Here is a 16,497-nt window from a genome sequence, read left to right as displayed (position 1 = left end):
AAACTTTATGTCAGAACCATATCAAAATAATCTGAACTACAGTGTAAATCACCAACCCTGAGACCTTCTGTAAACAAACCGTCTCACCGATTCGATGTATGACTGAACATGGAGACCTTCCCGCACGAATAGAACTCACCATGTTGAAAGTGGCACTACTTCCTTGCTGTTCACATGTTTTTTTTTAGAAATTAACCAATGTTATAAAATATCATTATGTACAAGGGTTGGATAAAAAGTAATGGCAACACTGCTGTCCCGTGAAAGGGGTGAGTCACAGCGCCACAACCGTTTCGTGGTTGATAAAGGAATGTCAGACGAGGAAGTATAGTGAGTGGGGTGCGATTGTATGTTATTCAGTCAAAAACAGCAGTGCTCTGAAGCAGAGGACGAGAGTGCAAGCGCCCTAACAATATGTTTAGGCAAGAACAACAACGTCTCTCAGGCAGACGGTCAATGCAGCCTACTACAGCACCTTCTTGCAACACCACCTTCGTCTCGCATTAAGAAGGAAGCGACGGCATGTTCTGGCACGGTGTCCCATCATCCTGCTTGACAATGCAAAGTGTCACACTGCGAACACTGTGACGGCGCTCCTGCATAACTGGTAGTGGGAGGTACTGGAACATCCGCCGTATTCACCGGTATGAGACCGTGTGATTACGACCTTTTTGCCAAAATGAAGAAACCACTGGGCGGGAAGCACTATGACACACATGAAGCCATCATACATGCTATAGGGCGGTCACTGCGGGACATCGACAGAGATGGACGCGCTGACGGTGTACGACGCCTTCCATACGTGTGGCAGAAGGTCGTAGAGATGGGGGGGGGGGGGGGCGATTACATTGAAGGAATGTAACACGTGCTCCTCTGCCAATACAGTCAAGTAGCAATTATACCAGTGTTGCCATTACTTTTTATCCAACCCTTGTACACAAATCTCTAAGCTCATTGAAAGTTACAATGCATATTCCTACAAAATGTTCACACTTATCTTGCCTTGCCATGTCACCAATTTTACGAAGTCCTCTATATTTGGCGAAACAAAAATCGTTATTAGGATGCTTGTCAAAGTTTCCAACCACAATAAATTTACGAACGTTCTTTGTCTTGTTTTGATCATAATCATAAATATATTTATTGGACTTACAGCATTGCATATGGCTGCTTATGCCCATTATATATTTTATTTACATGAGATACAATTTACATAAAATCTACAAACAAATTTCAAATACACTCCTAAATATATGAAACCTTACATTAGCATGTTATGTCATTTTGTCTAAAAAAAATGCAAGTAAAATATATTCAATTCGCATGCAACAAAGAAGCCAAATTTATGGGAAATGATTACTGGTGCAAAGAGTTAACCATGAAGGTGAAGCAATAAGTACAAAAGAAAGAGCATTGAGTTTAAAGTGAGACGTCATTTGCGGCAGCGTATCCCATACTACAAATTAGCCGTTGTTTTACCTTACATAATGAATCCTGTAACAACGTTGGATGTTCGTGTGGAATATTTTACTTCTATGAGTTTGCAATGCTTTCTGCATGCACATGGTTTTGTTTACAGGTCTCAGGGTTGGTGATTTGAACTTTAGATGATACATGCAGAGAAGTCAGGAAAATCAGAAATGAAATAAAAGCAATGAAATCATTAGAGGCCAGATTTTAGTCCTTTTTTTTATTTTTCAAAATGGATCATGGAATAAATAACAACAGTGTTGATAATTATCTTCCACCAACAAGATTACATGGTTTTGACTTCCCTTTTTTTCCCTTTTCCAGCCCACATTCCCTTTCTTTAATGTTTCTTTAAAACATTATCCTTTCTGGTTCTTTTATTGACTAAATTATCAGCTTACATTCCATTTTCCCCCCCTTTTAAAAAAAAATCTTCCTTGGTTCCTTTACTGACAAGATATCAAATATTTTGTATGACTGTTTCTTTCCATGAACAAAACATTGAACAATTGTCAATTTAGTGCAGCTTAGCGTACAGAAAGAACAAGAACCTTACCTTCCCTCTACAAGTGTTGCTAGTATGTTACAGCAATTGTTGCAACAATGTAATCTGGGCTTAGGCAGTAATAACGCACTGTACGTGGCACACCTGTTGGGTTGAAAGTGTACTTATCTGCTACATTTAGACTTTTATTGTGAAGTTTGTTCGAATAGTTTTAACTTTACTGTGTGACAGTGATGACAGTATTGAGTGCCAGTGAAATAGCGAAGCCAGGTACAAGCGGCAGCAAGCCATGGTTGTTTCAAGGAAGATTTCAATGAAATGGTTGGAAAGATTATTCGCTGTACTTTGCCTTCAATAAAAGGAAATGAAAAAAACAACTATAGTTTATTTTCACACTCCACTAAAAATATTATTTTAAATGAAACCACAATATATACCATTTATATATATAAAAAAAAGGGATACATTAATACGAAATTTAATATACCGCTTTTTATATATGAATGGTATATATATATATTTCACTTTCATTTAAAATAGTATTTTTAGCGGAGTGCAAAAATACTATAGTCCTTTTTTTCCCATTTCTTTGGCAATAATTTTCCCTTTCTTTGTCTTTTCTAGAGGAAAATTTTTCCCTTTAAAATCAGGTATATAATAACCATGTAATAAAAATAGTGCAGAGAAGTGTAGAGTGACTAGTCATGTAAGGTTGTGTGTTTATCATGGTTTGGGAAAGTAATGGGAAACAAGGATGAAACGTTCCACTTAAAAATAACCATATTATATTATATTGCATCTACAAAAAGTGGTTATGTGCACCTTTAAGAAGAACATAAGATATAATTGAATGGGTGTATTCCAGAGGTGGCCAACCTCTTCTGGTTTGAGGGCTAATTTACATTTCAAGGATCACTGGCGGTCTACTTATCTTATTCGACCTAACAACGAGAGCCTAAAAAAGAAAGCAAAGGGCCAATACCATAAAACTGACATTGTTTACTTTTATATTATGTATGTATTATTTATTTAATATAATATAAATTTATTAAATAAGTTTTGGCTTCAGTAATGTGGGTCTGGCACCTGTTTTAGGCCGTATCTTCCCAGTTCATCATTAGCATCTTTTCGCCCTTTTAATGAGACGGTAGAAAAAAAAATAATTTTTTTACATAAACATAATTACTACAATTTTATTCTTTCATAAACACTCATTTTAATAAAAAGTATTTCACTTGTTGCTGGGAATCAGTAAAAAAATTACACAACTATTTTGTACTTTTCAGCAGTCAGTTCACTTGTTTCCAGTCACTTTTGACACTGCATTCCAACAATGAGTTTATCATGTTGCAAATCCACAGAATATTTACATTTTGTATGTTTAATTATTATGTGATTCAACTGTTAAAACAAAGCTCTTTTCCTGATACAACAGTTGAAAATACAGAGATATAAGTAATAAAATGTTTTGTGACTATGCAAAATAAAATCAGTATAATATGACAGAGCACCGCAGGCTACCTCTCGCGGCTTGCTGGTCGACGCGTTGGCCACCCCTGGTGTATACAGTGGCACCCACATGGGTTCTTACATGGAGCAATTAAATCACATGATTTTAAGCAAGTGAATGGTGAGAACACATGACTGGAGTAAAGGAGGATTGACCTCATGTTGCTGAGATTACACTAAAATTTTGAAGCTTTTTACACAAATGAAAAAGGGTTATTAGGATATACAGAAGGGGTTGATCAATTTCGTTTATTCCATGCTTCATTTTTTGTAAATAACATTATGAAGTAACTAGAGTTGGAAGAGGTTGGAAAAAACAACTTTTTTTGAAAAAAGTGTTCTTTTTCCGCAGATTTTGTGGTTGGGCCTTTTTCCCAAAAGTGTTTCAAATCAATGAAAATACATTACTTGGCTGTATTTTTGTTGTTCCACAACTTATATTTATCTCTCTACTGTAACGAACACTCATATCTGAATTGAAAATAGAACTTTCGACATGGAACTCATAACTAGACACAAGCAGTAGTTGCAAAAATGTTGGGTTCTTTGAATGGATGGTTTCTCCCCAAGTGGTAACTTCATATTTTAGTAGGCTTATTAAATATATCGACGTAGTATATAAACATTCATGTATGTAGAGTAGTTTTGTACATATTTTGTAAATAGAATCTAATAGTATGACATAATTTTCATTGCTTGAATTTAAGATATGAACATGCACATGAAGCAAGAAAAGAAGAAAGAAAGAAACAAAATATTGCTACATCTTTTAACACAGTTATTAAATGTACCTTCAATGATTCACTTTGTTTCTTTAACTACATCTAAAATAGAAAAACTAATATCAATCCCCATTACATTTGTATTTAGCATAATATATTTGTTTTCTGGCTTTCAAGTGCATCATGTATAATTTGACTTAATGGCTGGTAAACCTGGTCATGGAGCAAGTCTTGTATTTTGGCCACCTAGTGTGGTTGTCAACGGTTGTGAGACCACAGCATAATAAATTCATTCTATAAAAGGCAATGCCCTGCCCAAAAATTTTACCCCTTTCTAATTTTTTAAAATTTTATACATTAATATCCACCCTTGAAACTAGTAAAGTACTCCCCTGTGTTTTGCACCATGCCATGAAGTCGTATAGGGGGTGTGGGGTTCGGGCCCCACACTTTCTTGATCTTGGCCGAGCTGGGGGTGATGTGATCAGCACAACGCCCCTGCCTTTACCCCCCCCCCCCCCAGAGTTTCCTCCAGGTACCCACTTAATACGATGCTGGGTGGGTGCCGAAGACACTTGAACAGGTTGAAAAATTCCTGGTTCTCCCCTGCCAGGATCGAACCCGGGTCTCTGTCATGGTAGTCAGATTGAGCTAACGCAGCTTCTTCTTGAAATTAGATATGGCATATGGTATGGTATAGTAAAGGCTTCTTGACAATATAAAATTGGGTTTAAAATAGTTGGCAACCACGAGATCTAATGAACTCTCGTGACTCGATACTGGGCCACAACCCGGTAGTTGAGAAACACTGTCCTAGTGCACGGTGGCCCTAAATGAGAGGCAGAAACTCAAATAGATTGGTCACAATGGCCAAACAAAGAGTTCATTAAAAACATCTGGTTTTCTCTCAGTAAAATTTTGATTAAGTCCACTTTATCCTCAGATATGCTTATTGGGATTGGACCTGAACCAGTGTGCCTCCATTGGTGATTGAACCTGGAACCCCTCTATTAGAAGGTGACATCATTATTTTATGCAATCAGGGAGGCTCATTCTTTTATGTACATCTGGCCATTTTCCAACAGCAGTACTCACAATTATAAGTAAGTTTGGGACCTAAATCTCCCTTGTAATAGCTTGATTGATTGATTTGGTTTATTTTATTTAGCTTTCCTGCACCTTAGGCTAATTGCGAAGATGAGGGTGAGTGACGATTAGATCTTAATGTAATATCAAAGTACAAAATATGTACATAAATATGTAACAATAATTGATAAAATATGTACCTAAATATGTATTACCAAAAGGATATGTAGCTATATATGTAGTGTTAAAAAAATATTTTAATAATAATAATCAAGTATCCAAGAAATTTCAAGAATTCTGCTAAGTATTTATTTTATTTGAACATATTCAACATAATTTTAAAGACATTAAGTTGTTCAAGTTATAATTTGTATCAAATATATAAACTCAAAGAAGCACTGCATGTATACCTATGTAAGAAACCAATTTTGTCAACTATTAATTACTTTTGACATTGCAAATTATTGTATAATATGTAAATACGTAAGAGAGCTCCTTGTAACTTTCTAAACAAATTGTGGCCGAGTGGTTAGCACATCGCGCTGCGATGCCAAGGGTCCCGGGTTCGAATCCCGGTCGGGCTTGGTTGTTTGTGAATGTCCATTCATCAATTTCATCCTTTCATCACTCATCCCCATCTTCGCAAAATAGCCAAGAGGCACAAAACGCAAAGTAAAATAAACTAAATCAATCAATCAATCAATCTAAACAAATTGTAAAAAAAGGCATCTTCAGAAAGAACAAAACAAATGAAAATACGTAGCTACTTTTGTACTTTATGTGCAACTTGCTACGTACAGGAAAATAGCTTTCTTGTCCACCGATGCCAAGTTGCTAGGTGCTTTGACTAAAGCTAAAACCGAAATGAAAATATATAACCAGAAATGTGGGGGGAGAGAAATACCAGCAACTTTCGATAAATAACAGTTCCTGTATTCTTTTGGTCTTCACTGAAGATAAAAAACAAATCAGCCTGTCTTTCCACTTGGAAGTCAATTTTAGGTGACTGTACGCAGTATGCATCTCATTGATTAGAAAATATGACATCACATGAGCTACATAGGAAAAAGGTTCAAGATATGGAAAAATTTACCGAAATATATTATTTTATGTAAAATATGTAATATGCTGGCAAATATGTAACATAAAACTTATGCAAAATCATGTAAGTTATGTAATTCATTAATATTTTTTTGTTCAAGCTATGTATCTAGAAAGGAATAGAATATGTAATTAATAGGGCTCGCAAAATTTTGCATATTGCATATGCAAATGCATATGTAAGGATTTTTAACTAAAATGCATATTTCATATGCAGGTGCATATTTTTGTATCCACAACCAACACCGAGCATATACTGTATTTATTTTTCCTCTCCTCTCCTCGCTTCTCTTCTCTTTTCTTTATCTTTTCTCTGTTTTTCTTCTTTCAACAACTTCAAACAAGCATCAAAATTATAGAAGACGTTATAGAGGCCCTGGCCCAGGTTGAAGATCCTGTGTATGTACAGAAATTGGACGTAGTATTGAAAAAGAACAGTGGGTATGGAACAATGGTAAAAGTTTGCAAAATTCTGCATACAAATGGACAACAAGGCAGTGAAATCTCAGCGGAAATCAACCCTGGATAACAGTGTGGTCCTTAGAAGGGCCGATTCTTCACCACCTGGGTCAGCCAAACATGGGGATGTGGTCCCTTCACCACACAGCCCCCCTGCGAGCAGCAACACAGGAGAACGTCCCACTACAACAGTTTTACCTTTTATTGGGCACACCTCTGGAAAATGGAAAATTAAGTAGAATTCTAGCAAGATGGAGTAAAGACCACCACTCGACCACCACTCAAGACCAAGGCTCTTCTCCACTAAGTCAAGGATAACCTGGAGCTACGGATTTCAGGAGTATACCGTATTCCTTGCAAATATGGGACACCATGCATAGGCCAAACAGGACGCACCATTGAACATCAGCGCAACATCAGATTATTCCAACCTGAAAAGTCAGGGCTTGCAGAACACAGCATCACATAGGGACACAGGTTTTTATTTTCTGACATAAAAATAATAGCCAAATGTGCCGGGTACGACGAGTAAAAGAAGCCATAGCCATATCACGGGAAAGTACTAATCTCAACAGTGCCGTGGGACTCCAGCTCAGTCACACCTGGAATTCGCTCCTCTGTAAAAAGAAAGCTGCAGCCAATAAGAACAACAGGATCTAGAACGAGCCAATAAGAAGACAGAATCCAAACTCCGCACCATAACTGTCATATATTTAACCCCACACTGGTCTCCATTTCTATATTCCCTGAAGATGAGAGCAACGTATGCGCTCGAAATGTTGGAAGCCAACATAGACTTAACCTGAGAACACTTGTTTGAATCCATGTTGAAAGATGTACTTCAAATTTAGACATGAGTGCCTTTTTACAGTAGAGAGATAAACTAAAGCTGTAGAACAAGAAAACTGCAGCCAAGTAATGTATTTCCATTGAGTTGAAACACTTTGCAGAAAAAATATGAAAAAACACCAAAAAATGCAAACGCAGGAAAAAAATCTGTTGTTTTTTTTCAACCACTTCCAACTCTAATAGCTATGCAGTAAGCAGAATGCACGATTCTACAAATTCTGCATAATAACTAAAAGTAAAAAGTCATGAAATATGTTTAAACTTACAATGTCATAGACTCAGGACTAGTCATTTTGGTATTTTTTTCAACGTTCTTTCAGTGAATGTCAAATATCTCGAGGACTGTAACCAGAGATCACCTGGAAAGCAACAATTAATATTAAAATTAATATCCATAGATCATGGAACACAAAGTATACAGGGATCATAGTTTAAAAATAATAAAACTTTCTATTTCTCCTTCCTCCCACTTATTTAAACAATGACTCATTTTTCATGAGTCTTCAAAATAATATTGTGAAGTTTAATTGTTTGGTTTTCAATAACAAATTTCTTCGCTTGCTGAATGAACACCTAAAGACAATGATAATAATAATAATAACAAAATCTCGTCATTCTGGGAGATAACGAAGTTTGTCTGTGAGACCAGGGGAGCAAGTTTAATTCTGGGAGACTCACAACAAATAAGGGTTGGAAAGCCTACTTACAGTAGCAGTTGATGTTCTGTAGACAATTATTTAAAAATGTGTGCATGTATATTTGTGTAAATTTATAACAACTGTGATTAGTACTTTAAAGAACTGTGACCCCTGCCCTCACCAAACACAAATATATAGATTGCAGCGTCATTTACTTAAGTACAGAAAAAGCAACTACAAATAAGCTGTGTAGTGCAACAGCACTTGAAGGCCTAAGGTGGATAATGTGTAGTAAGAGCAGTGTTCGGGGCCATTTACCCACTGAACCCCCTCGAGCAATACGACGACAAATTTAAATGTTTTACGTAATGTAAAAGTGGTTCCAGCATTAGGAATGCACAAACAATGGAGGGTAAGAATTTACATTACCGGACCCCTCCCCGATTTTTGTAATATTTCGCATACTCACTAATTGAGGCCTCCTAATCACGAATTTGAAGTTAAAATTTGGGGGTCACGTGTAGAAATTGCAAAATAAGTGAAATTGAGTGAGGAAATTTTGCCGTTACAGTGCTATGAAACTAAGATATTTTATCGATCCGTGATCGCAATTGGTCCACGAACTAATCACGGAGAGCCCCAAAAACCATTCTCAGTAAGGTTAGGTTAGGCAAACATAGTTAAAATTTGGGGTCGTAGAACGATGAACGGATAGCTCCACAAACCATTCACGAATAGCCCCAAACCATTCACGCTAAGGTTAGGTTAGGGAACCATAGTTAAAATTTGTGGCTGTAGTAATATCAGGAATATATAAATTTCGTTCTAAAACGTAAAATATTGCAATAACCATTGTTTTCGTGGAGAAATCTAGGGTTTCTGTTCCGATCGCAGACCACTCAATTTCGGGGAGGGATCCGGTATTGTAAATTCACTCCCAATGGGGATATTTGATCACAAGGAATGGCCCACATACGTTAAAACCTGCAATTTCGGAGTATTTTTGCCGCTTTTAGTTACTAAAAACTTTGTATGCACACTAAAATAGCGAAAGAATACCAAACCTAACAATCCTAAACTAACTACGTAAAATTATAGCTGCTGTTGTGGAAAGTCGTTTATGTACTATATTCACTTGCACAAAGCCTTCATGCTGTTCTGCTACACGGTAAAGTAATACGCTAAAACAACAGACATACTGTACTTCACAATAACACATTTCCTAGAGCTAAAATCAACTGAAAACATTCATAAACAACAAAATCTTCATAAACCATGCAAAATATTTTGGTAAAAATTTACAATTCCACAAACACATGTAAGTTCTTCGTTTCATCCCTTTTAACATTCGTACTTACCTATCTGCTTCGCGGAACATTCTTGAAGATGTATTCACGTTTTTTTGATGAAAGCAATTTCAATTTTTCACATTACGAGTACTTATTTATTTGCGTCGTTTCGCTTGCATAAGACACAGTATGGCGCGAACACCTTCGTAGATCATCGCGTGTCGTGCTTGTGTTTTGTCGATGCAGTGTTTCCAACCTTTGTAACCCAAAAAATAAATACTCGTGAAGTGGAATTTTCTTTTCTTAAGCTTCTTTGCATTGTTTTACGAACAAAATTTTAACTATGCTTGCCTAACCTAACCTAACCTTGCCGGAAATGATTTGTGGGGCTATGCGTGAATGGTTTTTGGGGCTATCCGTCAATGGTTTGTGGAGCTACCCGTTTTTCAAGTACCCAATTACAGAATCGGTAAGACTGCAGAATATGGGCTGCTCAGGAGGATCGTGGTTCATAATTTTTTGGTAATGTTTTTTTAGTTAGTAATCAGGAAAAATAAGTTTGAAGGTGCGGAATTTTTTCTTTCTTTTAAAAAAACGAGAAAAACTTATCCAGGTTGGGCACTCTTGGAAGAAAAAAGTGACATGGTGGCGCACATTCCTGCACAAATGTAGTGAAAGGAAAAAAATGCCTATGTTGTTAGGTAGCTAGGTTTAGTTCTCTTAGCCTGAATAATAATTTGTCATTGTATTTATGGTAATGAAACTTAACCTAACAGGCCTAACCTAACCTTGTAGGCATTCCTCGTCGAAATAATGAAAGTAACTGTGCGTAAACAATATGGACAAGAACGAATAGAGAAATGCATTACTTTCAGTAGTAGGAAAAACATTTTTCATTGTATTCATGCGATTGGAACCCAACCTAACAGGCCTAACCTAACCTTGTAAGCATTCCTAGTGTGAAATATTGAAAGAAACGGTGCGTGTGTAGGTGGAATCCAGAGCAACAAATCAACTCTAATTCAGCGAAATGAAGGGTCTCACTTATTGCACAAGACTTGAGCAACCTTGTGTTCTGACGTCACGGGAAAAAGCATTTTTATTTTAGGCTAGGTTGGTTTAGTTCTCTTAGCCCAAAGAATAATATTTCATTGTATTTATGCTAATGGAACCTAACCTAACCTCGTAGGCATTCTTCATCTGATGTCTAAACACAAGGTAGCAAAACTCTTGTGTGGAGAGGAAGACCCCAAAACAAATGACAGCAACTGTGGGTAAACAATATGGATGCAAACGATTGGAGAAATGCATTGCTGTTAGCAGCACGAAAAACATTTTTAACCCGCAATAATATAATAGAAATCGGAAAAGTAACACCGGAAAATGGAAGTAGAAGATACATACTTTCAGGGGGGATAAATTTTGTTAGTCTATTTAGAGGAAAAAAGCAGCCCATGTTCTGCAGTGAGACCACAAAATCCACTGGATCTGCCACACCCAGTATGAATTTCACCACACATCCACGACACGTCATCTTTTCGAAAAACAATGGCGTGGTTGGAAACCCTGTATCGACAAAACACAAGCACGACGCGCGATAATCTATGAAGGTGTACGCGCCGAAGGCTATTGTGCGTCGGAGAATTAATTTTCAACAAAAATAATGAATTTCCGCTATGATACATTCCCATATGACAGAAAACATCTTCCAGATGTTAGACAATGCTACAGAAACTTATTACCGTAAGTAGTTTCTTGTGTAAAAATGAAGAAATCTGTTTGTGGAATAGTAAATTAGTACCAATATTTCACTTTCTCCAGGGGGTACAGAGGGTCAAGGGTACCCTGTGTTGCTGCTTTCTTACTTTGGAGTGCAGAGTTCACTATTATTTCATGAACATGTTAGACCACATGACTTTACCATGTCATTATGCATAAATGTAATATTTAAAATTTATGAGTGTAACAGGTGTACACAGCACAGATATCTCCCTCCCTCAAAAACTCAGTTTAACTATGTATATCAAAATGTGCGCCAGCTGCTATGCTTTTTACAAGGATGACAGGACATTGCATGATTATTTCCAAGCATTATACAGCCTACATTACACTTCATACACATACTGGCAATCGAAGTTTTCGATCGTCTAATGCTTCATTGTTTTTTTGAAGAGATAACTGAACACTTGTTTTTATTAATTTTCACTGAACCTTCCACAATAATTGCAGAAATTAAAACTGCAATGATATTCTGTTACTTTACACACATAGAACCTTGTGAACACACACCCTAAAACCAGTTAACAACATTGGATTAACAGGATACATACAGGTTCATGATGGTATGATGGTATTAACTTTCAGTACTAGATTTAAGCAAAAGAAGCAGTCTTCAAGGTTATGATTATATCACACTAGTTATGATTATTACGTATTATTTAGTGTTAGGTACATTTGTACGACAAGGGCCGCGTCCGAATCGGCAGCAGATGTCACCTAGAGCACCGTTCCATCCGGGGACTCAGCCAACCTCCGTTGTCCGAATTCGCGGCAGACGTGGAGTTGGAGGGGAGAGCAGAGAGGCGCGACAGATGCACGCTTGAACTCGCTGTGACCCTGCGCTTGGCAGCCATATTCTAACTTTCACTTTGTACAGACAACATTTACTGATTAGACGATGTAAAACTCAGTGATAATTTAACATTTTATCGATAATACTGAATGTAGAAAAATTATAAATGATGAAATAGCATGTTACATTTTTAATATGAGTAGTAAATAGGTGGAAATCATTGTGATGTTTGTTTGGCGTCTGCCTTCTGCTTCCGTGCGGTGCGCCTGCGCCCCAGAGCGCGGTGGGTGAAGTTCGGGCTGACACCTGGCGGGAAAAGTGACAACGATACTACAAGGGGACATGCAGATTCGGACGACTTGGACGTGACTTCGACGGCACGCGAGAACAACGGGAGAGAACGGTACGGAGCGCTTGCCAATCCGGACACGGCCAAGAAATTGAAATAGAGCTCCAAAAAAATGTAAACAAATTAGAACAGTGATAGTGATAGTAGATATTATCAATCTCACTGTTCTTACTTCTCTGAGTTCTAGGACTCATGGGCGATTTGGGGTATGCAGATGGGTAGTGTTTTATAATTTACAAGTTTATGATAAAAATCAAAGTCTTGTTTGAAAATGAGAAACGTTATCATTTCATTTTCCATCCATATGGTATTAACGTTTCACGCGGGTATTCAAATTTCATAAAGGTTCATCACTACCACCTTCGGTTATCACTTTCACTTTCACCAGTAAGGCAGTAGGAATCTGTGTCTATGAATCTGTGGCAGCAGGTGAACGTAAAGTTCTATTCTCTTTGAGTTCTATGGTGAAGTAGAAGTGGGTGCAACCGGGTGCAACTAATGGCACAATTATTTGTGAGAAAAGCGTATAAATTATATCCTGCGATACTGTTTAAGAGTCTTAACATTTGTCAACGGTCTTGTAGTATGGCATCTTCAGATGCTGCGCTGGAGAAATTGAAAGCAAATCCTTATTATGTTAAATACTCGGAGAAGATTGCTGTCTTACAGCAGACTTCTCCAGAAGAATTTCTTGCAAAATTTCAAGAGAGCAAAAATCATTCTACCAATAAAGCAAAGTCGGGTGACCGGAATTTTTCGGGTGTTACTAATCCGAAACAACACTCCGAATCTAGTAAAGATTACTTGCTTACCAAACAAAAGACACTGAATGATGTAATGAAGCTCGAACTTATTAAGGACAAGACTGCAGAAGAGATTGAAGAAATATGGCGTAAGTACTACAAAGACAGGGATGGCATTGCTGCTGCTATTCCAGCAGAAGTTTACGATGAGCAATTCAAGAGATGCCAAACATTTCCAATTTTTCTTTTTCCTCTGCCACGCAGCCAAGGTTACGAGTTTATTTTGTGTCAGTTTTCTGGCCATGAAGCTCATTTTACATCATTGATTAATTATCAAGCCTATAAAGACAATGCTCCTGAGTGTCTGACAATTATACATTATCCAGATATCAAGGAGGAAAAAGGAATTGTGTTAATGCGAGGTGAATATGATGAAGACGTTTTGAATATTCAAGAAGCTCAGTGCCTCGCAAATCAATTGCAGTTGTATTATAGGAAGCCAAATCAGAAGAGAGAGAAACTTTTGGAAAGGTTTACAAACATCCCAAGTGAATTTAAATACATGGACCTAGTTGCAGAATTAGAATGTTTAACACTTTGAACTTTAGGATGGCCACGAGATATTCACACATAGTATGTGCAAAGGTAGTGCAGTGCCAGAAATATCACAATGGTTCAATTGTTTTATAACTGGCGACAGGAATTTTCATATACAAAAATTGTTTTTATGCTTGTAACAGCCGTAAACTACAAGAGACGTGTGTAATTAAATATTTGTGAAGAAATTGTTTGCGAGTACCCTGCTTGCATTCGTGCTGTTTCAAATATATATTATTCACAATAATGAAAAAAAGGTTTTTGTGAGCAAACTTGTTAGGGCCCGTTCCGAAAGTCGCACGAGTTTATCGCGTTAAACGAGTTATGGTAATGGTAAAATTTTTAGTATCCGCAAGACGTATTTCTTCAGTTTTACAGGAGAAAGGTTGTGGAAGTGTTTTTTCCCATCGCTTAATTAATTTAGCCGGTAAATCATGTATTTTTGAAGATTAATGTCTTTCCAATGCACGAAAACTGTTGCTTCTATGTCCTTCTACTACGTGAACCAAATGTTGCGTGCGTTCGATGATGTAACCCCTGGTCAGTGTTTCCAACCACGCCGTTGTTTTTCAAGAACATGACAATTTTCAAGATGACAATTTTAACTATGTTTGCCTAACCTAACCTAACCTTGCCGTGCATCGTTTGTGAGGCTATCTGTGAATGGTTCGAGGGGCTATAAATACAAAATCAGTAACACGAAGGTAGGTATTTTTCGGTGAAGAAGGTTGGAAACACTGCACACCACTGATCATAGACAACGCTAGTCAAGATTTGCCCGCCATATTGTGTGTAACACAACCGAAAAACCAACAAACAATAATTACTCGATATGTGGAAAATTAATCCTATTGTCGTGAAAAAAACCAAATCCCACCTTCAACAATCCTTACCAATGTGAAAAGCAAGAAAGTAAAGGAATTTCAGACGTTTGGCAGATACTAAAGTTTTAATGTGGTAACTGGCTGGCCCGTAAGTGCTTCCGTGCGTTTCGTGAAAGAACGAGATTCATCAAACACACGGGCCAGGAGGCTGGTTTGTTCGGTGAGAATAGTCTGCTGCTTCCAGACAACGCACGTCCTGATGGATTTAACTGCACTATTTCGGAAAATGTATTTTAATTTTAACAGAAAGCGATATGAAGCAACATGCACAAGATGAGTATGCCTATAACTGTTCTTAGAATGTGATTAAAATGAGGAACAGTGCCCACTGTAGAGTTTATTTTTGCCATAAGGACATTCCTTCCGCTGGACGCCATGTGGAAACTTTCTCTAAACAAAATGCTGCGCTTTCGCCTAGTGTGTGTCCAATGAGTCTGGTGAAACCAGTTATTTTAAACTGGTTTCACCAGATTCAGGAGCCCAGTTATTTTCGTTGAATGTGTTCGTTTCGTTAAGACTTTCGGAACGCACCCATAGTAATTCTTAGAAAATAGTGAGCAGAGTAGGGTAATGGTTTTGCCAGAGCTTTAATAATGTATACTATAAGTAATACAACATTGTTATTGAAAATTAATAAAATAGTGTATGTGTTCATTGTAGCTTACATACCTTTGTCCTCATCACTTAAAATTCTATTTAAATATTTAGTATCCAATCAGTGCTTTGCCGACACACACTCAGATACATAAGCATAAATTGACCACCATTAACTTTTTTTTTTTTTTTTACATAAGGTAGATTTAAAAAGAGTATCTTCACATAAAATACTGGTCACACTTTCAGACGACATGCCATTGTCCTTTGCACGCACATCAGTCAACACTTAAAGAGAATAGGGTCATTCTATGTCAATTTGCCCAATAAAGACCTAAAAGGTAAACTTTCCGTATCCGGAAAACGAATTTCTTAAAATTTACAGGAGAAATACTTACCGAATGTAGTTTCTTTAGACTTGTGAAAGTTCAGGGAAGTGTTTTCTTGCATCGTTCATTGAATTTTGCTGGTAAATCTTGTATTTTTCGATATAAATGTATGACCGATGCACGAAAGCTGTTGCATCCATTTCCTTCCAGCCGGATGTTGCTTGTGTGTGATGACGTAATCCCAGTCAGTGTTTCCAAACACGTGTTTTTGTAACTGAAGATGGTTTGTGGGGCTGTGTGTCAATGGTGTGTGGGACTATGCATTTTTTTTTTCGGAACCAGTTTTTTTAACTATTGTAACCTAAACATGACCCAACCTAACTTAACCTTACCGGAAATGGTTCGTGGGGTTATGTATGAATGGTTCATGGGGCTATGTGTCAATGGTTTGTGGGACTGCCTAGGTATTTTTTGGTGGAGTGGGGTGGAAACACTGCATGCCGACTACGGTAGTGAAACTGACTGCCATTTAGCATGTTACCGAAGGGGAAAAGAAACAAACAAAACTTACTTCATACATCGAAAATAAAGATTATTTAAGTGAAAAAAAAACAACGAAATGCCACGTTCAGCAATGTTTCTCAATGCAGAATACATAAGTAGGAATATGGAAAGTGACATAAATAGCGAGTTCCAGGCGTTTTCTGGATACGGAAAGTTGACTGAACTAAAATGTCACCCACAAACATGGATTTCTACGAAATTTTGTATACTTGTAGATTTGACCTAGGCAAGACAATA

The 16,497-nt window shown here is 37.3% G+C and overlaps 2 protein-coding genes across 4 annotated transcripts in view; one reads left to right on the top strand and one right to left on the bottom strand.

Annotated features, from left to right (window-relative positions):
• Positions 1 to 12,088, bottom strand: part of LOC145980783 (nuclear RNA export factor 1-like) — a 37,825-nt gene extending 25,737 nt beyond the window's left edge. The window contains exons 1-2 of one of the 3 annotated variants that reach the window (XM_083113864.1): positions 11,918 to 12,088; positions 7,968 to 8,060 (exon numbers count right to left, since the gene is read on the bottom strand). In XM_083113864.1, coding sequence (XP_082969990.1) covers positions 7,968 to 7,993 — 26 coding nt within the window. In that variant the 5' untranslated portion in view covers positions 7,994 to 8,060; positions 11,918 to 12,088. Of the gene's footprint in view, positions 1 to 7,967; positions 8,061 to 11,752; positions 11,864 to 11,917 lie in introns of those variants that run through there. The other 2 variants (XM_083113863.1, XM_083113865.1) reach the window with 2 other exon arrangements.
• An 884-nt stretch (positions 12,089 to 12,972) lies between these two features.
• Positions 12,973 to 14,800, top strand: LOC145980648 (ATP synthase mitochondrial F1 complex assembly factor 1). The gene has a single exon (XM_083113696.1). It carries the CDS (start codon positions 13,048 to 13,050, stop codon positions 13,891 to 13,893), a length of 846 nt encoding a protein of 281 aa, XP_082969822.1. The 5' UTR covers positions 12,973 to 13,047; the 3' UTR covers positions 13,894 to 14,800.
• Positions 14,801 to 16,497: the final 1,697 nt, after the last annotated feature.

The sequence above is a fragment of the Lepisma saccharinum genome, chromosome 28 (assembly GCF_977018435.1).
Source record: "Lepisma saccharinum chromosome 28, izLepSacc3.1, whole genome shotgun sequence".
Taxonomy (NCBI): domain Eukaryota; kingdom Metazoa; phylum Arthropoda; class Insecta; order Zygentoma; family Lepismatidae; genus Lepisma; species Lepisma saccharinum.
This window is presented reverse-complemented; position numbering and strand designations above follow the sequence as displayed.